This window comes from Pongo pygmaeus, chromosome 15, assembly GCF_028885625.2.
Source record: "Pongo pygmaeus isolate AG05252 chromosome 15, NHGRI_mPonPyg2-v2.0_pri, whole genome shotgun sequence".
Taxonomy (NCBI): Eukaryota; Metazoa; Chordata; class Mammalia; order Primates; family Hominidae; genus Pongo; species Pongo pygmaeus.
The window spans coordinates 37807029-37832245 of NC_072388.2; the positions used below are offsets into that span (position 1 = coordinate 37807029).

A 25217-nucleotide genomic window follows, 5' to 3' on the forward strand; every position below is an offset into this window, starting at 1 on the left:
CATATAGTTTAATAAGCTATGTTTTGAAAATATTTAATACCTTGGTTTAAAGATGATCTCGTTTATCTGTGAGCTACTGAGCTAACAGCAATGGAAAATTTCAATGAAGAATCGGAGTTTTAGCTAGCCAAGTCCAATCCTTCATTTTAGAGATGAGGAAACCAAAGCTGAACGAGGAGTTTGTGCTCAAGTAGAGCCAGAGCTTAGACTAGAAAACAGATGTCAAGCCTCCCAAATTTAGAGCTTTACTACAATAACCTTAACTTGCATGCTATTCATATAGTAGACTTTCCTTTTTCATACATTTTGGGTACATCTTAAATATATACTTAAACATGTTGATTGATTTATTCAAAGGAGTTAGATGTGTCCAGGAAGTAACGAAGTGGTAAGTATAAGGACAATTATTTGTGAACACCAGATTATTCCAAGATAAAGCAGTGCCTGGAAGAGTCAATGTCTGGAATGATAAGGAAGGGAAGATGGAAGGAAGAAAAGAAGTCCTTTTGTTTCCTATAAATAAGAGCTGTGAGTCTCAACAACCAAGAACAGAGATTAGAATACCAAAATAAAGGAATATAGGGGTTTATGAAGAATTTAATATTTGCATATCTAAGTATTTTTGCATTTGGTGTAAGAATCTTTAAAAAAAGCAGCCCCTTTAGTCTAGTCTATAAATTAAGTTTTACCATATTGATAATGTATTCTAGGTGCATAATATACTGAGATTTTGTGCTAAGAAATCCAGTGTTTGCTTTTAAGCTTGTATTTTGTCAAAGTGAATTTCTGTAAAAAAATCCTCCAAACAATTCAGCTAAGACTTTTTATAATGTACTCTCAAATTTAAGCTTTGCTGCACCAGAATACAACCAGAATACTAACACATTATTATACACAATATAAGGATTATTGCAGTTTATTTAACACTAAAAGTAGTCATGCTTCATGTACAATAAAATATATTACAATGATCATTTTTAATGCTTTATTCATTGATTAAAAGAATATACATTTAACATAAACCATACAACATCAGTCATCAGGTCAAACATTCAGCTGGTTTCCTTACAGTTTCTGTCAGGAGTTATTTTATCTGATCACACTTATAAGATAAAATCTCACCACATCTGGCATTTACACACACTGTGCCAGTGGATTCACACTACTGATGTACATATAAAATCCGCATGGTATGTGCTCACTGGAGACAAAACAGTGCACACCTGTCAAAAGGTCATTTTAATATAAGATGGTAAAACCATTTGTAAAACACATATAAACTTTTTTCCATAAATAGAATCATATCTGGACATCTGTTGCATAAATTGTGTTTCCAAAGCTTACAATAGAGCAGCCAGGTCTCAGCACTGCTGGGCACCCAGGTTGGCTACTTACTTTATTATTGCAGACTGTCCTTTAACATTAAATGCACAACATTCGTACCACTTAAAACTGGGGTCAGGTGGAAGTCTCACAGAGACCACGTCTGTACCGCGGTTGCCCTGAAACAGTTAATAGGCTTTTAAAGCCTCTCAGATATAACAAGGTTTTAAAACATACTTCATGGAATGTTCTTCATGTATCATAGCAGCTCATACCTGTGATAGAACAAGCTTTCAGTTTTTCCTTTCTTTCCTTTACATTCACTATTCACAGTGAAACAGGTGCATGTTTTTTTTTTCTTTTTTTTGTTTTTTTTGTTTTGTTTTTTCAGAGTTCTGAGGTTGCTGACTGAGCCACAGCACAGCTGTGTACCACAGGTCGAAATTCGACCTTAAATATTACAATCTAGCAGTATCTGGCTGGCCAGAGTGGGCCGGCCCCTGCCAGCATGTGGGCACTTCTTCATTAAGTCTATTCTTTGGCAGCTGACACGCGTGCTGACAGAGAAAAATCCAGTGACTTGTTGCTAGGGATTTCACGACTAATGTTTTTGCAAGCATGTGTATTTACAACTCTGTATTTTTATTTCCTTTAGGAGGTTTTACTCTGAAATACAGTTTCTTTCTTCCCCCACTATTTGAAATCTGGGCTAAATGAATGTGTAATGTAATTGATAAATAAAATTATGTCAGATATAGTTAAAAAATCCAACGATTTCAGTATTCGTGTTTATGTAAATGCATTTTTTTTTAAAAAAAGGATTAAGCAATGTTCTAACCTAGTACTATACAAAATTCAAAATGGTAACTGGTGATATCAACTATTAGATATGTAATCAAAGTTAAAGTCTTGGCTTTTCTGTTACAGATAATTCATTTGGGATATTATTTATCTTCCATTTGAAATCAAAATTAATGAAATGCTATCAGAATGCATGGATGCAGTGCATTGCATATAAATCTACCAGGCTATGGATATATATCTATATATGTATAAAAATATTTTGGCTCCTGAGCTCTGAACTCTGACACACAAAGAATAAAAACGTCAAAAAGGCAGAGTAACTCAGTGAAAAATAAAGTTAGCCAGCAACCTCAGACAGTCTTCAGCTGTATATCCTTAAGGTTTGGTAACAAGTCCATTAACCGTGAAAGCCCTATACATTGTCACTTTGAACTTCTAAACCAATACCCGACTACGTTCTTTGATCAAGAAGTAGAATATACATATATAATTCTATAAAGCTAATACTGATTAAACACAGCACAAAAGGATTAATTCACACTACTGAAAAAAAAACATAATAGGACCCTACTTGCATATGTAACCACAGGAATTCTACATTAAAAAAAAGCTAAATGTCTTCACTGAAGCTTTGCATCTCTCTGTAAAAATGACGATTTGGTTCAGTGAAGACACTGAGTGATTCGATGTCCATGACTGCGTGCCAAGGTTGACCCAGGCCCAGGGATACCTGCTCAATAAGGTTATGCACTGGATCTACATCCTGGTCGGCCAGTTCACCTTGGTCAAAATCAATGCTTTCTTCGGTGACTTCAAGCACTTTCAGATCAGAGCCCCGAAGACGAGCAATGGCAATGAGGTTGTGTGCCCACACTGTGTAACCTGAAAAATAAACAAAAGACAACACTGTCATTTCCTTGCATTTCCTTTTCTCTTTGATAAGTCTGTCTTTTCCTCATTCAAAGCTTCTAGAGAAGCTTCAATTTGTATCTCACTTACCGTTCTGGTCTTTTTCCTTTAGAAATATATTGAAATTGGAAAAGGAAACATGGTTGTATAGCCCAGAAAAAAAAGGCTAGAAGTTGTGTTCAAGAGTTACCACTATAGGTGGTGAATTGGCAGGTGATCTAATCCTTTATGACACTACTTCATTCAGTAAAATAGACATTTAAAGTATATACAAATAAATTTTATAGCTTTGGGTAACGATGTACCATAAGGATGAAATTTTTAGTTCATATATGCATGTATCTGTTAACCACACATGGTAAATGTATTTTTCATTTGTGAAAAATCATCTCCTATAATGCTTCACAAAGTTATGAAGTGACACTTTAAAGGTAAACTGTTGTCAGTAGCAAATATGTAAATTATAAAACAATCATGGGAATGATATGCACCAACTTCAGAATAATAACTACTTCTGGGAAGGAATAAAGAGGAATGAATACGGGGAGCTTTAGCTTAAAGAAGAAAAAGGCTTTAAAAAGACTGGCTTAAATGAACTTTTAAATAACCTGATATGTCTTTACCCCACTGTGTTTAGCACTTTCAGTATTGATCTAGTCTTTTCTACTATCTCTGATGACTGGCATAAAGCAAGACTTGAAAAGCAAGGCATACATTCCCAAATACAAATGCACACTAAAAAAAAAAAATAATGAAACAGTGCTAGTAAGATAGCTAATAAGAGAGTTTAAGACATTCTTATAGACTACTTTGTGATTATCTTACAAGTATCCAAAAAGGAAGTAAATTTATTTGTCAGAATACCAACTCTCGATCCAAATGAGAACAGGTCACATTAAAATGAAAGAAGCATATCAATGGAACCATCGTTAAAAAAAATTATATACATTAATACTTTAATACCAAGAATCTAAAAGATGAGGTAGTGAGCATGAAAGAAATCATACGTTCTCTTCCCCTGTGCTATGTTTTAAGGGGTCGTGTGATTAGAGGAAATATATCTACCACAGGTATGTGTGCTTTCTTAGCTAAATTAATTTCATTGACTTTTTTTGAAATACCGCCATTCACATGATGGACAAAAAAGTAACAGGGAAGCTGGAGCAGAACACTTGAGGTTGAATATGATTTTCCTTTTGTAAGTGATAGATCTTGCAAACTAAAAAGCATAAGAATCTGTATATCAACTTGATACAAGATTTCTTGATACTATAAATGTCAGTGCTATCTCTTTACTGGCATAAAATGTTTTCGGTCTAATTCCAGTATCAGATTACAATGAACAAGATCACCTACCATGAATTGCCAGAAGAGAGAGCTTTGTGCACCTCCATGCTAATAAAACCAACGGATCTTCATTTCGGTTGTCACTAAGATCTGGAAAACCAGACGTGTCAATCACATCATTCATTAAAATAAAATGAGTAAGGAACTTGTCATATTGCCTGGATATAAGATCAACAATAGCCCCTGAAACACAAGTGATATAGCTATCAAAATGAATCCTCTCTAGTGGTATACTGGGTTTCAGAATCTTTAACATATCTTCACTCTTGATATCAAAAGCCATTATATAGACCCGAAGGCTGGTGCTCTTTCGTGACAGGGCTTTCCAGTGCTCATCATTTGGCATGTTGTCCAGAGACTTGTGCATTATGGAAACATTGTGAACCAGAAGAGACAGTCGTTGCAAAGGCACATGGTTGCTATCAGTTAAGACTCTTGCCATCTCAGCTGTAAAGTCACAAAAATCCAAGGCAAGTGAGTGCAGATTCACAAATCGCTCCAGTTCAACTGCAGTAATAAGAGTGCTGTTACCAGGAATATTATTGTCCAGTAAACTCAGATGCTCCATGGTGTTGGCAACAGCATTAGAGAGAGATGACAGTGATGTTGGGGTTACTATTTCCAGCATAAACCCACAGGACAGCCATTTCAGTTGCCTACTATTACTCAGGATTTCTTCAAACAGTTGCTGAATTCTATAAGGAAAACACATGCCACAGTGATCCCATTAACATTTAGTTCTCATCTTTTAACACTGACTTTTGAAAATAGGCAATGAAAAGCATGCAATTTTGAGACATATTTTTCCTCATTAGGTAATTTCTATTCAACCCACAGTAAATACCATTAAAATTCACTTTAAAATATAATGAATAAGGTATATTAAACATACAGATCTATTAAACACATAGAAATATGTTCCTCATCCAAGAAAAGCAGCACTTATACCCGTTTAGTAGAAAAGTATGATGACATACAATTTATGTTATAGCAAAGGCAAGTAGAGAAATAATTTTAAATAGCAATAATTATCCACTAAGTTATTTGATTTGTCTTAAAGATTTATGAGATGGAATGGCAGATGCTGATCACTGTATTTCATCATTAAAACATTTCCAGGACCTACGTTCCTTTTAGGAAAAAAATCATTACTTTTCTGTTTGTATCTCAAAATTTCTTAGAAAAAACATATTATTAATAGTACAACCTCCTTTCCATTAACCATATAACTTACTGTTTAATTTTTTTGCCATCAGGGTCCACTTTGCTGAGGTATGTATTTGACAAACTTCCTTGCTGTTGTAGAACACTTATGTCTCCAAAAAGACTAAACTTCTGAAGGTTCCTACAAGAACAATCATTTAAAATGATTTTCTAAGTAATTTATACTTAAAAAATATAAATACAAAAAATAAGAATACGCAAAGGGGATATTCTAGGAAGGTTTCTATTTTACAACTCAATTAGAATCCAGTTAAGTACTTTCAGATTGCTTTATACATATATTCAGATTTCTTTTTTTTTTTTTTTTTTTTGAGATGGAGTCTCGCTCTGTCGCCCAGGCTGGAGGGCAGTGGCGTGATCCCGGTTCACTGCAGGCTCTGCCTCCCGGGTTCACGCCATTCTCCTGCCTCAGCCTCCCGAGTAGCTGGGACTACAGGCGCCCACCACCACGCCCAGCTAATTTTTTTGTATTTTTAGTAGAGATGGGGTTCAGATTTCTTTATACATACAAAGCAACATGATACAGGAGAAGTGGCATAAGCTTTAAAGAACAAGGACCACGGTATAAATTATAGATTGGTTCAGGAACTAAATTTATAATGACCATGGAAAAGTCTCTTAATGTGCCTGAGACTCAATTCCTCATCAGTAATAACAATACCTACCTTATAGGGTTTAAGGATAAATGACACAATGACATGTGACAAACTACATAAGCTCTAAATTTTATACAGATGATAATTACAATATAAACATTTCTCAAACCAGTTAATTTAGACATGTTAAATGTTCCAGGGTAAGTCACTGTCCTGAAGATAACTACTCAGTAAGAAATATTCCTTAACTAAAATTTAAAGAGAACCTTCTCCAGTTTTATGATCAAACCATACAGCTTATGAACAACAGAAGTAGAAAACTATGGAAGGCCAGGCGCGGTGGCTCACACCTGTGGTCCTGGCACTTTGGGAGACCAAGGCAGGGGGACTGCTTGAGGCCAGGAGTTTGAGACCAGCCTGGCCAACATGGCAAGACCTTGTCTCTAATGAAAATACAAAAATTGGCTGGGCGTGGTGGCACATGCCTGGAATCCCAGCTGAACCGGGAGGCGGAGGTTGCAGTGAGCCAAGATCATGCCACTGCACTCCAGCCTGGGAGACAGACTCTACCATAAAAAAAAAAAAAGAAAACTAGAAAACTATGTAAAAATCTTTTGGTTTTAGATAATTTTAGCTACAAAACATATAGTTTTCTAATAGTAAAATTGTAAATAAAATAGGAGAAAAACAACTGGATAAAGAGAAAACTCCTAAGTCCAATAATAACAAACTAGATATTTCATTTATAACATAAAACTTAGGGATAATTTTAATTAAAAAATGTATCATCTACAACAGTGATATAAGGTTTAAATTAATGAAAAATACCATTTCTTTTTCTTCTTCTTTTTTTTTTTTTTGGAGACAGTGTCTCGCTCTGTTGTTCAGGTTGGAGTGCTGTGGTATGATCACGGCTCACTGCAGCCTCAACCTCCTGGGCTTAAGTGATCCTTCCAGCTCAGCCTCCTGAGTAGCTGGGACCACAGGCATGTGCCACCATATGTGGATAATTTTAAATATTTTGCATTTATTGGACTCTCAAAGTGCTGAGATTACAAGTATGAGCCACCATGTCTGGCCTGAAAAACACCATTTCTTGATGGTATGTCACATTTTCTCAAGTAAATCACCTTAATTTCACTGAAAAGCCCCATGATTCTAAAATTTAGCTTGAGGAATAATCATTAATTCGTTTATTCATTTAACCAACAATTCCCTGAGGGCCTACGAAGTACCAGGAACTGTGCTATATACTAGAGACACAATAGTGCTGTGAAGGACAAGTACATGGTGCTATATATCATGGGCATATTTGACACTGTCAGTCAGAGAAGGCGTCCCTAAATTGATTTAAATGGATCTTAAGAATAAGTGGAAGTTAACCAGGAGAAGGAAGGTTGGGAGACAGCATTATAGGGAAAAGGAAAAGCATTTGCAGCACTTGAAGAGACCAAAGCGAGCTGAAAACAATCCAGAGTGACTGGAGTACAGAGAGTGAGTGAACATGAAATGATGATGTAGAGGTAGACAGGGTTCTATGTCAAAGAAAAAATTTTGTAAGCTGCTCAACAATCATTTTACGAAAAGAATAGGCTGGGCGCGCTGGCTCATGCCTGTAATCCCAGTACTTTGGGAGGCTGAGGTGGGTGGATCACGAGGTCAGGAGTTCGAGACCAGTCCGGCCAACATAGTGAAACCCCATCTCTAATAAAAATACAAAAAATTAGCCGGGTGTGGTGGTGTGCACCTGTAATCCCAGTTACTTGGGAGGCTAAGGCAGGAGAATCGCGTGAACCTGGGAGATGGAGGTTGCAGTGAGCCGAGATTGCGCCATTGCACTCCAGCCCAGGTGACAGTGTGATTCTGTGTCAAAAAAAAAAAAAAAAAAAAGAATAAAATGATTAAATTTGTGTCTAGAAAATGTTACTGTGGCATTAGAACAGCCTGTTTGGCAGAGCCAAAGTGGGGAGATGAGTTAAGAAAGTATTTTAGTAATAGAGATGAGAGATACTGGCATCTTGAATTGGAGTTTTGTTGGTCAATGTAGAGAAAATGGACAGCCTCAAGCTACGTATCAGAGGTAAAATGGACAGGAATAGGTGCTGGATTAGCTATAGGGGGTGAGGGGAGAGTAGGCAAGAATAACTCCTAAATTTTCTGGGTTGTGTTAATATGGTACAGTTTCTTTCTTACTGGGATAGGGAATATTAGAAATGAAAATCAGGAAATTTTTTTAGGGGGTGTGGAGGCATGGTGGTGTAGACAAAGAGCACTATTTTGCACATGTTAAACCTGAGGTGCCTTTAAGATAGTCAAGTCTTCCTAATCTTAGAATAGCAATAAATTAGAAAGGAAGCGATACATTTTTGACTATATAAAAATGAAAAACTTGATATCCAACAGCATACCTCACTAAAAAGGGCAAACCAACATGGTGAGAAAAATGTGTAACAAATGCTACAGTTTTTAAAAAAAATTAATATATAAAATCACCCCATGTAAGAAAAATATGAAGAATCCAAGTAGTAAATAGGAAAAGGTTATAAAACAGCCAATGTAGAACAACATGTCAAGGAAAACATCACAGGAATTACTAATGGAAATAATCTAATTTTTCTTGACCTTTAAAAAGTTTTAGTCACTCTGGTAAATCTAATCAACTCGACATGTGATTCTAAACTGTACTTTACAAAACATTTCAAAGACAGACATCAAACAAAAAAACCACATTTTTTTCTATTACAAAAAGGATATAAAACTGTTCTTGTGAGAATGGCTTCCATATTGGACTCCAAAGAATACATTACTTATATAATTATGTCTGCTTTTAAGGTTTTTATCCTTTCTTTATTCTAAAGTTGCTACCATATCCATAAATTATAAAGACATTAATTTGTTTTTTGTAAGTTTTCTTAAAAAGAAAAATAAAGAAATTTAAAGGCTTCTAAAAGAATGGATATTTGGCTTTGGAGAATATAAGGTTTTATATAAAGTAGAAAAAATATGTCACAATTTCTAATAATACTCAGAGGGGACAGTCATACAGTCTCAGGATTTTTCTCCTTTCAACTCAACTTCCATTTATTTGGTGGTATTAAAATACATATGTAAGAGACTTTTACTTCTTCTACGAAGAATTAAACACTAAGGACAACTGCCTTCCCTCTGTAAACAACCATAAAACTAGACAAAACAAATAACTGTTTTCAGACATTGGACAATAAGCAATATAGGACCGTGATCCTGAAAGATGGGGAAAAAATGAGGTGTGTATTATAATTGCCTCAGGTTATGGCCTGGAAGAGAGTTTTCAGGTTACAACATAGCTTGGTAGTCTCCCTGAATCGAGGAGACAGAGATTTTGGGGAGTTTGCAGTCTAGAATTTTAGGGCAGAGTACCAGAGACAAACTGTACACAAAGAGCTTCACAGATTTGCAAAGACTTCATATTACCCAGGTTTTTTGGCTGAGTAATGATTTGTACATGCGTGGGGCAAAACTACAAGTCTGAAGAGAGAACCACTGGAAAGCAGTAGAGTCCACACAGTGGTAAGGAAACATGGCTCACAACTAGGAGAAAAATCCATCAACAGAAATACACTCAGAAATGGCAGATGAAGGATTTAGGGAAAGAACTTAAATCAGCTATTAAAACTATACTCCATAAAACTATTCATCAATAAAAAGAATATGGATTGGAAAGAAAGAAGCAGAAGTGTCCTTATTTGCCAATTACATGATCATTTACACAAAAATTCTAAGGAATCTAAAAAAAGCTACTATAACTATGAGTTTAGTAAGGTTAGCAAGTTTAGTAAGGTCACAGGATACAAGGTCAATACATAAAAATCAGTTGTATTTCTACATGCTAGCAATGAACATCTGGAAATTAAAATTTAAAAAAGAACTATTTACAGTAGTATCAAAAATACAAAATATTTAGGAATAAACTGAACAGAAGTATCAGTCCTACACATTGAAAACTACAAAACATTGTTGAAATAAATCAAACAAGATCTAAGTAAATGGAATGCCATGTCTGTTGGTTGGAAGTTTCAATACTGTTAACACGTCAATTCTCCCCAAATTGATCAACAGACTCAACACAATCCTAATAGGTACTATGCTTTACAACAGATCTCTAGAGATTTTTCATCTTGCAGAACAGAAATTTTATACTCATTGATTAACAGTTTTCCATTTTTCCCTCCTTACAGCCCCAGCAATCACCATTTTATTCTCTGCTTCTGGGAGTTTGAATATTTTAGATACCTCACATAAGTGGAGTCATGTTGTATTTGTCCTTCTGTGACTGGCTTATTTCATGTAACATAATGTCCTGTGGATTCATCTAGGTTATTGCATATAGTAGGATTTCTCTCTTTTTTAAAGGCTTAATATTATTCCATTGCATGTCTATATCACATTTTCTTTATTCATCTTTTGATGGACATTTGGGTTGTTTCCTTATATTGGCTAATGTGAATAATGGTGCAGTGAACATGGGTGTGCAGATATCTTGGAGATCCTGATTATACTCTTTTTGTATACATATCCAGAAATATTCCATTATTGGATCATACGGCAGTGCTATTTTTGATGAATCTCCATACTGCTTTCCATAGTGGCTGCACCATTTTACATTCCCACAAACAGTTGTATAAAAGCTCCAATTTTTCTACATCCTCACAAATGTCTATTTATTTAGAGACACAGTCTCACTCTGGTTGCCAAGGCTGGAGTACAGGGCGCCATCTAGGCTCACTGCAGCCTCAACTTCCCAGGCTCAGGCGATTCTCTCACCTCAGCCTCCTGAGCAGCTGGGACTACAGGTGTGCGCCACCATGCCTGGCTAACTTTTTTTTGTATTTTTTAGTAGAGACAGGGTTTCACCATGTTGGCCAGGCTGGTCTTGAACTCCTGAACTCAACCAATCTGCCCATCTCAGCCTCTCAAAGTGCTAGAATTACAGGCGTGAGCCACCATGCCCGACCTTAAATTTATTTTTGATAATAGACATGCTAAGATGTGAGTTGATATCTCACTGTGGTTTTGATCTGCATTTCCATGATTAATGAAACTCAGCATCTTGCCATATGCCTGGAGCCCATTTGTATGTCTTCTTTGGAGAAATGTCTATTCGTCTTTTGCTTGTTTTCAAATTAGGTTAAATTTGTTTTTTTGCTATTGAGTTATATGAGTTATCATATTTTGGATATTAACGTTTTACCCTGATAGATGGTTTGCTAATATTTAACTTCCATTTCTCTTTGTTTTTTGGACACGGCGTCTCACTCTGTGGTCCAGGTTGGAGTGCAGTAGCACCATCTCGGCTCACTGCAACCTCTGGCTCCCAGATTCAAGCAATTCTCCTGCCTCAGCCTCCCAAGTAGCTGGGATTACAGGTGTGCACCACCATGCCTAATTTTTTTTTTTTGTATTTTTTTTTTTAGTAGATACAGGTTTCACCATGTTGGCCAGGCTGGTCTTGAACTCCTGACCTCAGGTGATCTACCTGCCTCAGCCTCCTTACTTTCATCTCACCTTTTCTTTTTTCTTTTAGACAGGGTCCTGCTGTTTCCCAGGATGGAATGCAGTGGTGTAATCATGGCTCACTGTAGCCTTGATCTCCTGGGCTCAATGGATCCTCGCACCTGGGCCTCCCAAGCAGCTGGGACTACACATGCATGCTACCACACCCAGCTACTTTTTGTATTTTTTTGTAGAGATGGGGTTTTATCATGTTGTCCAGGCTGGTCTCGAGCTCCTGGGCTCAAGCAATCTGCCTGCCTCGGCCTCTTCAGCTTGCTTTTTAATTTTGCTGATTGTTTCCTTTTCTGTACAGAGCTTTTATTACGATGTAGTCCCACTTGCCTATTTTTGGTTCTGTTGCCTTTGTTTTTGGTGTCAAGCCACAAAGTCATTGCCAAGACCAATGCCAAGAAGCTTTCCCCCTATGTTTTCTGTGAGAAGTTTTAGAGTTTCAGAATTTATATTTAAGTCTTAAATCCATTTTGCTTTGATTTCTGGCCATGGTCTACGATAGGATCCAGTTTCCTTCTTTTGCCTGTGGATTTCCAGTTTACACAACACCATTTGTTGAAGAGACTACCCTTTCCCCATTTTATGTTCTTGGTACCAAAGATCAGTTAATCATAAATGAGTGGGTTTATTTATGGGGTCTCTCTTCTGCTCCATTGGTCTATACATCCATCTTTATGCTAGCACAATACTGTTTTGATTACTGTAGCTTTGTAATATATTTTGAAATTAGGAATTATGATGCCTCCAGCTTTGTTCTTTTTCAAGACTGCTCTGGCTATTCGGGGTCTTATGTTGTTCCATATTAATTTTAGGGTTGTTTTTCTATTTCTATAAAAAATGCCATTGAGATTTTAACGGAGATTGCATTGAATCTGTAGACTGCTTTGGGTAGTACGGAGATGTTAACAATATTATTTCTTCCAATCATGAACATGAGATGTTTTTCCATTTCTTTGTATCTGCTTTAATTTCTTTTATCAGTTAAACAGAAGACTTTCACCTCTTTGGCTAAGTTTATTCCTATTTTGTTCTTTTTGATGTTATTGTCAATGGGATTTTCTTAATTTCCCATTGAATGTATAGAACTGCAACTGATTTTTGTATGTTGGTTTTGCATCCACCAACCTTGCTGAATTTATTGATTTTAAAAGTTTGTTTTTTTTGGTGATGTCTTTAGTGTTTTCTATATATAATGCCATGTCATCTGCAGACAATTTTAGTTTTTCTTTTCAGATTTGGATACTTTTATTTTTCTTCCCTAATTGCTCTGGCTAGAACTTCCAATACTATGTTGAATAGAAGTGGCAAGAGCAGGCATCCACATCTTGTTTCTGATCTTAGAGGAAAAGGTTCCAGTTTTTCACTGTTGAGTATGATATTAAGCTGTGGGCTTGTCATACATGGCCATATATGGACTTTATTATGTTGAGGTACATTCCTCCTATGGTTAATTTTTTTGAGTGCTATATCATGAAATAATTTTGAATTTTGTCAAATGCTTTTTCTGCATCTATTGACATGGTCATGATTTTTATCCATTCTGTTACAATGTGGCGTATTATATTTATTGATGTGCATATGCTGAACCATGCTTGCACCCCAGGGATAAATCCCATTTAGGATGTATGATCCTTTTAATGTGCTGTCAAATTTGGTTTGCTATTATTTGTTGAGGATTTTGGTATCTACGTTCATCAGAGACACTGACCTATAGTTTTATTGTTAGTGTCCTTGTCTGGCTTTGGTATCACAGTAGTGCTAGCCACATAAAATGAGTTTAGAAGCGTTCCCTCTTCCTCAACTTTTTGGAAGAGTTCAAGAAGGACTGGCATTAATTCTTCTTCAAATATTTGGTAGAATTCACCTGTGAAGCCATCCAGACCTGGGCTTTTCTTTTTTGGGGGGAGGTTTTTAAAAATTATGGATTCACTCTCATTTGCTATTCGTCTGATGATATTTTATATTTCCTTCATGATTCAGTTTTGGAAGGTTTATGTTTCTATGAATTTATTTATTCTTCTAGATTATTCAATTTCTTGGAAATGAAGGCTCACAGGAGTCTCTTATGATCTTATTGTATTTCTGTGGCATCAGTTGTAATGTCTCCTCCTTCACGTCTTTGAGTCTTCTTTCTTACTCTAAAGGTTTGTCAATTTTGTTTATCTTTTCAAAAAGCAACACCCAGCTTTGTTAGTCCTTACTACTGCTTTTTCTAGTCTGTATTTATTTCTGCTCTAATATTTATTATTTCCTTTCTTCTGCTAACTTGGGGCTTTGAATGTTGTTTTTCTAATTCCTTAGGGTTTAAAGTTAAGTTGTATGAAATTTTTCTTTTTTCTTTTCTTTTTTTCTTTTTGAGATGGAGTCTCGCACTGTCACCAGGGCTGGAGTGCAGTGGTGTGATCTCGGCTCACTGCACCCTCTGCCTCCCAGGTTCAAGTGATTCTCCTGCCTCAGCCTCCCAAGTAGCTGGGATTACAGGCGACTACCACCACACCCAGCTAATTTTTTGTAGAGTAGAGACAGGGTTTCACTATGTTGGCCAGGCTGGTCTCAAACTCCTGACCTCATGATCTGTGTGCCTCGGCCTCCCAAAGTGCTGGGCTTACAGGTGTGAGGCACTGTGCCTGGACTTTTTCTTCTTTCTTAACATAGGGCATTTTTTTTGCTACAAATTTTCCTTCTAGTATTGCTTTTGCCACTTGCTGTAAGTTTTGGTAAGTTGTTTTTTATTTTTATTTGTAACAAGATATTATTTGACTTCCTTTTTTTTTTTTTTTTTTTGAGACAGAGTCTCGCACTGTTGCCCAGGCTGGAGTGCAGTGGCCGGATCTCGGCTCACTGCAACCTCCGCCTCCCAGGTTCAAGCGATTCTCCTGCCTCAGCCTCCCGAATAGCTGGGACTATAGGTGCGTGCCACCACGCCCAGATAATTTTTGTATTTTTAGTAGAGACGGGGTTTCACAGTGTTGGTCAGGATGGTCTCGATCTCTTGACCTCGTGATCCACCCGCCTTGGCCTTCCAAAGTGCTGGGATTACAGGCATGAGCCACTGGCACCTGGCCTTGACTTCCCTTTTAATATTTTAATATTAATATATCAATTAATATGACTTCCCTTTTAATATTTATTGACTGTTTAATTTCCATATATTTGTAAATTTTCCTTTTATTGATTTCCAGTTTTATATTATTGTGGTCAGAAAAGATATCTGACATGATTTCAATCTTCTTAAATTTGTTAAGACTTGTTTTGTAGCCTAACATGTGATTTATCCTGGAGAATGTTCCATGTGTGCTTGAGAAGAATGTGTATTCTCCTGTTGTTGGATGGAATGTTCTGTATATGTCTGTTAGGTCCATTTGGCCCATAGTTTGGTTAAAATCCAGTGTTTCCTCACTGATTTTCTGTCTAGATGATTTATCCATTGTTGAGAGTTGTGTCTTGATGTCTTCTTTTATTATTGTATTGTTGTTTATTTTTCACTTCAGGTATGTTAATATTTGCTTTACATATTTAGGTGCCCTGATACTGGATGCATATATATTTATAATTGTTTTGTCTTCCTGACTGACCCTTTTATCATTCTATAATGACCTTGTCTCTTGTGTCAGTTTTTGACTCAAAGTCTATTTTCTAAGATGTAAGCATAGACACTCCTGCTCTCTTTTAATTACTATTTGCATGGAATATCTTTTCTCATTCCCCCGCTTTTACCCTGTATTTGTCCTTAAAGTTGAGTGTCTTATAGGCAGCACATGGTTGGATCTTGTTTTTTAATTCATTCAGCCACTCAATGACTTTTGATGATGGAATTTAATCCATTTATATTTAAAGTAATTAATAATAGGTAAAGACTTACTATTGTCATTTTGTTCGTAGTTTTTTTCATTCCTTTCTTCTCTTGCTGTCTTCCTTTGTGATTTCATGATTTTTTGGTAGTGCTACGTATTTATCTTTTGTGTATCTACTACAGGCATAACTTGGAGATATTGCAGGTTTACTTCCAGACCACTGCAATAAAGTGAATATTGAAATAAAGAAAGTCACACAATTTTTTGTTTTTCAAGTTAATATAAAAGTAATGTTTACACTGTAATGTAATTTATTAAGTGTGCAACAGCATTATGTCTAAAAAAGCAATAAACATACCTTAACTAAAAAACACTTTATTGCTAAAAAATGCTAATAATCACCTGAGTCTTCAGCAAGTTGTAATCTTTGGCTGATAGAATGCCTTGTCCCAATATCGGATGGCTACTCACTGATCAGGGTGATAGTTAAAGGTTGGAGTGACTGGCAATTTCTTAAAATAAGACAATGAAGTTTGTTGCATCTGTTGACTCTTCCTTTCATGAATGATTTCTCTGTAGCATGCTATGCTGCTTAATAGCTTTTTATCCACAGTAGAGATTGTTTTTACAATTGGACTCAATCCCCTTAAACTCTGCTGCTACTTTATCAGCTAAGTTTATGGAATATTCCAAAGCCTTTGTTGTTATAATTTCAACAACATTCACAGCATCTTCATTAGAAGTAGATTCTAATTTCAAAAACCACTGTCTTTGTTCATCCATAAAAAGCAACTTCTCACGCATTCCAGTTTATGAGATTGCAGCAATTTAGTCAAATCTTCAGGCTCCACTTCCAATTCTAGTTCTCTTGCAATTTTCACATCTACAGTGACTTCCTACACGGAAGTCTTGAACCCCTCAAAAGATCCATGAGTGCTGGAATCAATCTCTTAGAAAGTCCTGTTAATGTTGATATTTTGATCTCCTCCCATGAATCATGAATGTTCTAAATGGCATCTAGAATGGGTGAATCCTTTTTATAAGGTTTTCAGTTTACTTTTCCAAGATCCACCAGAGAAATCACTATCTATGGCAGCTATAATCTTGTAAAATGTATTCCTTAAATAATAAGACTTGAAAGTCAAAATTAACTCTTGGATCCATGGGCTGCAGAACGGATGCTGTGTTCGCAAGCATGAAAACAACATGAATCTCCTGGTTCATCTGCACCAGAGCTCTTGAGTGACCATGTACATTGTCGATGAGATGTAATTTTAAAAGGAACCTTTTTGTAAGCAGTAGCTCTCCACAGTGGGCTTAAAATATTCAGCAAATCATGCTGTATACAGATGTGCTATCATCCACGCTATGTTGTTCCACTTATGGAGCACAGGCAGAGTAGATTTAGCATAATTCTTAAGGGCCCTAGGATTTTTGGAATGGCAAATGAGCACTGGCTTCAACTTAAAGTGACCAGATGAATTAACTTCTAATGAGAGTCAGCCTGTCTTTTGACGCTTTTAAAGTCAGGTATTGGCTTGTCTCTAGCTATCAAAGTCCTAGATGGTATCTTCTTGCAATAGAAGGCTGTTTTGTCTACACTGAAAAATCTGTTGTTTACTGTAACCACATTCATCAATGACCTTAACTAGATCTTCTGCAGCTTCCACGACAGCACCTGCTGATTCAGCTTGCATTTTCATGGAGGTGACTTTTTCTTTAAACCTCATGAACCAACCTCTACTAGCTTCAAGCTTTTTCTCCTGCAGCTTCCTCACCTCTCTCAGCCTTCATAGACCTGAAGAGCATTAGAGCCTTGCTCTGGATTAGACTTTGGATTAAGGGAATGTTGTGGCTAGTTTCATCTTCTATCCAGACCACCAAAACTTTATCAGCAATAAGGCCATTTCCCTTTCTTATCACTCATGTGATAGATGGAGTAGCACTTATACTTTCTTTCAAAAACTTGTCCTTTGCATTCACAACTTGCCTGTTTGGTACAAGAGGCCTAGTATTTGGTCTGTCTGGGCTCTTGAAGTGCCTTCCTTATGAAGCTTAATCATTTCTAGCTTTTGACTTGGAGTGAGAGATGTGGGACTCTTCCTTTCACTTAGCAATTAGAGGTCACTGTAGAGTTATTAATAGGCCTAATTTTTTCTTTCTTTCTTTTCTGAGACAGGGTCTTGCTCTGTTGCCCAGGCTGCAGTGCAGTGGTGCAATCATAGCTCACTGTAGCCCTGATTTCCCAGGTTCAAGTGATCCTCCCACCTCAGCCTCCCAAGTAGATGGGAACACAGGTGCACACCACTATGCCCAGCTAATTTTAAAATATTTTGTAGGGATGGGGGTCTATGTTCCCCAGGCTGGTCTTAAACTCCTGCGCTCAAGTGATCTTCCTGCTGTTGGGATTACAGGTGTGGGCAACTGTAATTGGCCTAATTTCAATATTATTATCTCTTAGGGATTTGGGCAGCTCAATATGAGGGCATCAAATGGGGGAAGGGCTGGTCAGTAGTCAGAACACACACACAATTTATAATTAAATTAGCTATTTTCTATAGGTGTGGTTCGTGGGACGCCAAAATGATTACAATAGTAACATCAAAGATTACTGATAACAGATCACATCAGATATAACAAGCGTGGGCTCAGTGTGGTAGCTTACACCTGTAATCCAAGCACTCTGGGAAGCCAAGGTGAGGATCTCTTTAGCCCAGGAGTTGAGGCTGCCATTAGCTATGATCACGCCACTGCACTCCACCCTGGGTGTCAGAGCAAGACACTGTTTCTAGAAAATGACGACAACAACAACAAGAACAACAAAGATATAACAAGAAACACAATGTAAGCACTTGATATTGGACAAATGGTGCCAAAATAGTTGCTTGATGCAGTGCTGCCACAACCTTAATTTGTAAAAAAAAAAAAAAAAACATAGTATCTGTGAAGTGCAATAAAATGAAGCATAATAAAACAAGGTATGCCTGTATGTGTTTTTGCTTTATGATTACCATGTGGCTTACATAAATGATCTTATATATATAATACTGCATTTTAAGATAACAATATAATTGTATGCAAAAACTGTACACATTTGCTCCTGCATACTTTGCTGCTGATGTTCTAATTTACGTATTTTAATATTACATATCCACCAATTAATTATTGGAGTTATTCTTCATGCTGTTGGCTTTTTCGTTTTTTGAGACAGAGTCTTGCTCTGTCGCCCAGGCTGGAGTGCAGTGGCGTGATCTCGGCTCACTGCAACCTCCGCCTCCTAGGTTCAAGTGATTCTCCTGCATCAGCCTCCCAAGTAGCTCGGTTTACAGGTACCCCCTACCATGCCGGACTAGTTTTTGTATTTTTAGTATAGACAAGGTTTCACCATGTTGGCCATGGTGGTCTTGAACTCCTGACCTCAGGTGATCCACCTGCCTTGGCCTCCCAAAGTGCTGGAATTACAGGTATGAGCCATGGTGTCCGGCCTAATACTGTTGGCTTTTAACATTTATACCAGAGTTACAGTGATTTATTAACCAGTAGTACAATACAATATTATTCTCTATTTGTTTATATATTCACTAGTGAGTTTTTTACTGTCATGTGCTTTGTGTTATTTATTGTTCCTTTGTTTCATGTTGAAGAACTCTCATTAGAATTTCTTGTAAGGCAGTTCTAGTAATCATTAAACTCCTTTAGCTTTTGTTTATCTGGTAAAATCTTTCACTCCATTTCTGAGGGATAGCTTTGCTGGGTACACTATTCTTGGTTGACAGTTTTTTTTTTTTCTTTTCTTTCAGCATTTATCTCACTTACCTTTTGTCTTTGATTTTTAACAATTTGATTATAATATGTGTTGGTATAGACTACTTTGGGTTCATCTTGTTTGGTACTCTTTGACCTTCATGAATCTGAATATCCATTTCCCTCACCAGATTTGGGAAATTTTCACTCATTATTTCTTGAAACAGCTTTCTGCTCCTTTTCTACTTCTGGGATGTCCATTCCCTATCTTTGCTTGATTGAGTTCCACAGCTTCACTCCTTTTCATTCTTTTTATTTTGCTCTGCTAACTTGATAATTTCACATGACCTGTTTTCAAGTTCACTGATTCTTTCTTCTGCTTGATCGATCGTCAGCTGCTTATTGAACTCCTGTAGTCAATTTTTCGGTTCAGTTACTGTATTCTTCAGCACCAGTATTTGTTTCTTTTTTATTGTTTCTCGTTGTTAATATCCTTACTTTGCTCATATATTCTTTCCCTGATTTCATTTAGTTTTCTACCAGTGTTTTCATGTAACTCAGTGAGCTTCTTTAAGAGGATTAATTTAAATTCTTTGTAGGTAATTAATATATCCACTTTTTTTAATTGGTTACTAAAGAATTATTTTCTTCCTTAGATTGTGTCATGTTTTCTTGATTTTCCATGTTCCTTGTATGGCTGCATTGTTGTCTGTGCCTTTGAAGAAACAGTACTTTTTCCAGTCTCACAGAGTACTGTTTGCTGTAGGGGGTACCCACCCATTTCCCTTTATTCCTAGCTGTCACAGACATCCAGGCTCCACCAGTCCTTTAGTAGGTGGCATGAATTGAGATGGAAATGAGCCCTTTGGGTACCACACTGAAAGGTTAGAGACAAGGATCACTTCATTTCTCTCCTGAAGGGAAAGGTTCTGAGCCTTTTCCCAATCTTGCAGAACAGTGCCATCTGTAGGAGACCACTCACCCTTTTTTTGTTCTCAGTTGTTCCAGGCATCTGGGCTCTATCAGTTTTTCAGCATTGGATATGAGGTGAGACAGAAATTGGCACGGGTGCACTGAAATGCCAGGAGGCCAGATGGCCAAGTGCAAGCTCCATTCTTTCCCTTCCCAATGTGGGAGAAGTAATGGGTGATTCTCTTTGCTCTGAACTAAGCTAGTTTGGGGGAGAAGCTGATGTGGGCAAAGTGAATTTGCTCTCCTTACCTATTATGGTTTCTCAGTTGTGTATGTGGCTGGGGTGCTACAACTTATTAACTGGATTCTGCATTTCTTATAAAGGTATTTTAGTACAAGTATTGTTATTTATTTTTTTTTGAAACAGAGTCTTGTTCTGTTGCCCAGGCTGGAGTGCAATGGCTCCATCTTGGCTCACTGCAACCTCCACCTCCCGGGTTCAAGCAATTCTCCTGCCTCAGCCTCCCAAGTAGCTGGGACTACAGGCATGCACCACCATGCCCAGCTAATTTTGTAGTTTTGTAGTTTTAGTAGAGATGGGGTTTCACCATGTTGGCCAGGCTGGTCTTGAACTCCTGACCTCATGATCCACCCGCCTCGGCCTCCCAAAGTGTTGGGATTACAGGCATGAGCCATCACGCCTGGCCCAAGTATTGTTATCTTGATGTTTCTATGGGAGAACAAAGGCTAGGACTTCCTACATTGGCATCTTGCCCTCATGACAGGATTTTTGAGTATGTAAAAAAATACATGATATAATCAATGGAAAAAGGTATAAAACCATACACAGACTGTTATCCCAATTTTGTAGAAGGATGCATCACATTTTACCCAGTGATCATATCTGGTGGACTTTTTTTTTTGTAATTTTCAAATTTTCTATTATTTTTTTTTTGAGACGGAGTCTTGCTCTGTCACCCAGGCTGGAGTGCAGTGGCATGATCTCTGCTCACTGCAAGCTCCGCCTCCCGGGTTCACGTCATTCTCCTGCCTCAGCCTCCTGAGTAGCTGGGACTACAGGCGCCCACCACCATGCCTGGCTAATTTTTTGTGTTTTTAGTAGAGATGGGGTTTCACCGTGTTAGCCAGGATGGTCTCGATCTCCTGACCTCGTGATCCGCCCACCTCAGCCTCCCAAAGTGCTGGGATTACAGGCGTGAGCCACTGTGTCCAGCCTCAAATCTTCTATTATTACAAGCACATATTACTTAAGAATTCAGAAAAACATGTCAAATTTGCTTTACATAGCCTTTAAGTTCATAAGAACTTAATTTACTTCAAAATCATTAAAAAAATTAACAAACTGTGGCTGGGCACGGTGGTTCATGCCTGTAATCCCAACACTTTGGGAGGCTGAGGCAGGCGGATCATGAGGTCAGGGGATCAAGACTATCCTGGCTAACAAAGTGAAACCCCGTCTCTACTAAAAATACAAACAATTAGCCAGGCGCAGTGGTTCACGCCTGTAATCCCAGCTACTCGGGAGGCTGAGGCAGGATAATGATGTGAACCCGGGAGGCAGAGGTTGCAGTGAGCCGAGATCGCGCCACTGCACTCCAGCCTGGGTGACAGAGTGAGACTCCATCTCAAAAAACAATAACAAAAACAAAAACAAACTGCATCACAGTAAAACTTAACAAGTTAATGTAAAGATACTCTCTGGAATAGTTCCAGCTATACAATAATTTAAAATGTTCTAGCAATGTTAGAAATATGCCATTCAAAGGAAACTGAAAAAAAATTCTAATTGCAGCAACGAAATGGTTAGAATCCCTTTACAGTATGGTACACAATACATGCACAAACTTTCCCTACATATGTAATGAGAGATATACTTTTAAAGCCAGAAGATTTGTGGGATTATCAAATTCATTCCTCTCCTGTTGTAGATGAAGAAATTGAAGTGACCTGTTTCAGACTACAAAACTAAAGTACAGCGAGGTAGAGAACTGAGGTTTTAACTTCCACCAAGTGATGTTTCTTATAATTACAACAGGTGTTTGAATACAATGGTTTTATTCAAGTGATAGGAAAAATTATAACTCACGTATTTCAGAGCAGTATAGAATGAACGTTTGCAAAAAACGCTTTTAGGTACTTATTTTTCAATTCAAAATGAAAATGTATTAAGTGATACGGAAAACAATAACTTTAAAAGTTAGAAAAACATAAAAAAAAAGACAACTCAAGAGCAGCTTTTAAATACATGGTGTTCAAATTAGATTATAAATCACATGGTAAAGCCAAGGAAACTGCATATAGCCTCCAGTTGGCTCATTATTGTTTCAGATAGTAAAGAGACTGAAAAGAACATCTAGGCAGCAATACTGGAACAGAACCTACTAGGCTGTGGTAATAAATAGATGTCTCATTTTGAGGCCAGGAGACTATACCAGTAATAAATAAGGGAACTGTGCTACATAATCCTTTTAATTAAGGTGAACTCAATAACCTGAGTTTAATTTATTTACTCATTCATTTATTTATTGTTGAATAGCAAGTGAACTAAAGAAATCAACAGGGTTATTTCCTGCAGAATGTCCACAAATAACACTTGCTTAAAAGACATGTAACAAAAAATACTGGAAAAATATTACAGTTGGCTAGAAAGTTTCTTCTTTCATCTTAATTCTTCAAATTAATGTACTTTGATTCCTATGGTAATATTGTTAGGATATAATCTATTTACTAGTCCCTATGTAAATCCTAAAATGTGTTGTGAAATATCACAAAGTCATAAACAGTGCTTGATAATCTTTCTAAAGCATGCAAAAGGCCATATACTATCATGAAAAGTGAATGAATTTCTTCTACTTAATTTTGTCCTTCTTTTTTTTTTTTTTTTTTATTATCATAAAAATTTGCTCTTTAAAGTGTACAATTCAGTGGTTTTTAGTACATTCACATTCACAAAGTTGTACAACCATCACCACTATCTAATTCTAGAACATCTTCATTGCCCTAAAAAGAAACCCTATACCTGTTAGTTGTCATGCCCCATCCCCCCCTCCTTCAAGCCCCAGCAACCACTAATCTACTTCCATCTGTATGGATTTGTCTATTCCGGACATCACATAAATGGAATCATACAGTATGTGGCCTTTTGTGTCTCTGGGTTTTTCACTTAGCATAATATTTCCAAGGTTCATCTATGCTGTAGACTGTATAAGTACATCATTCCTTTTTAATGGCTGAATTCACTTATTCAAATCATTGTATGGATATATACTAATTTATCAATTCATCATTTGATGAACAGTATTTCCTCTTGTTAGCTATTATGAGTAATGCTGCTATGAATATTCACATAGGAGGCTTTGTGTAGATCTGTTTTTGATTCTCTGGAGTATACACCTAGGAGTGAATTGCTGGGTCATATGGTAACTCTGTTTAACTCTTTGAGTAACTGCCAAACTGTTTTTCCAAAGTGGCTGCAGTCCCACCCACTATGTATGAGGGCTCCAATTTCCCCACATCCTCATCAACACCTGTTGTTATCCATCTTTCTAATGATTGCCATCCTAGTGAGTATGAAGTAGTATCTCATTGTGGTTTTTTTTTTTTATTTTTTTTTTTTTTTATTTTTTTAATTTCTGAAGTATTTATTGATCATTCTTGGGTGTTTCTCGGAGAGGGGGATATGGCAGGGTCATAGGATAATAGTGGAGAGAAGGTCAGGAGATAAACACATGAACAAAGGTCTCTGGTTTTCCTAGGCAGAGGACCCTGCGGCCTTCTGCAGTGTTTGTGCCCCTGAGTACTTGAGATTAGGGAGTGGTGATGACTCTTAAAGAGCATGCTGCCTTCAAGCATCTGTTTAACAAAGCACATCTTGCACCACCCTTAATCCATTTAACCCTGAGTTGACACAGCACATGTTTCAGAGAGAATTTTGTCCTTCTTTAACAGTATTTTTAAAAGTAATGAGTTCCAGATCTAGAGCTAAAGCACATCCTTAAGCACTTACAACTTAGAAACAGCCTACAGACTGCTCTCCTACTTTCTGCTTATTTAATTACTAAAATATGTATATTGTGTGCCAATGACATGAAAAGTTATGGTGGTTAAGTTCTAAATATCTGTGGGCTTATTAGATTTTTGGAGTAGGAATAAAGGTTTTAAAAATAAACTTGGTTTTAAAAATCAGATGATACCAAGGAATTACTGATAACTCTGTTATCAATGGTATTGTGGTTATACATAGAAATGTCCATAATTTTCAGACCTGCATACTTTAGTAAGGTAAAATGGCAATGATATCTGGGAATTGCTTTAAAATACTTCAGTGAAGAAGAAAGCGGCTAGGTGCTGGTGGCTCACACCTGTAATCTCAGCACTTTGGGAGGCCGAGGTGGGCGGATCACGAGGTCAGGAGATTGAGATCATCCTGGCTAACACGGTGAAACCCCATCTCTACTAAAAATACAAAAAATTAGCCGGGCGTGGTGGCGGGCACCTGTAATCCCAGCCACTCGGGAGGCTGAGGCAGGAGAATGGCGTGAACCCAGGAGGCAGAGCTTGCAGTGAGCCGAGATTGCGCCACTGCACTCCAGCCTTGGGGACAGAGTGAAACTCCGTCTCAAAAAAAAAAAAAAAAAAAAAAAAAAAGCAAGCAAGCCAATGTGGTAAAATCTTCAAAGTACTGAATCTGGGTGATGGTATTAATGGGGGTTCATGTGTCTAGTTTTTGTGTGTGTTAAAAATTTCACAAGTAAAATTAGAAAACAAGGCAGTCACTTCTCTAATTGTGGAACCCTAATAATTTCACTTAATTACTCTGTGCTTCAGTTCTACCATCTGTAAAATAGAAATAATACAGAAGCCTAACTCCTAGAGTTGCTGAATACTGCTGTTAATATAGGAAAGCTAGTTTAGGATTTTAGGGGATGTCAAGAACACATCCACTCCGCCCTCTGAAGCATGGCACTATGAACGGGCATTACCCAGCCCTGTGACCCTG

The 25217-nt window shown here is 37.2% G+C and overlaps 1 protein-coding gene across 1 annotated transcript in view; it reads right to left on the reverse strand.

The window, feature by feature from the left end:
• Positions 1–900: 900 nt before the first annotated feature.
• Positions 901–25217, reverse strand: part of FBXO33 (F-box protein 33) — a 35738-nt gene continuing 11421 nt past the window's right edge. The window contains exons 2-4 of the mRNA XM_054448204.2: positions 5618–5728; positions 4393–5078; positions 901–3009 (exon numbers count right to left, since the gene is read on the reverse strand). Coding sequence (XP_054304179.2) covers positions 2738–3009; positions 4393–5078; positions 5618–5728 — 1069 coding nt within the window. The 3' untranslated portion in view covers positions 901–2737. The remainder of the gene's footprint in view (positions 3010–4392; positions 5079–5617; positions 5729–25217) is intronic.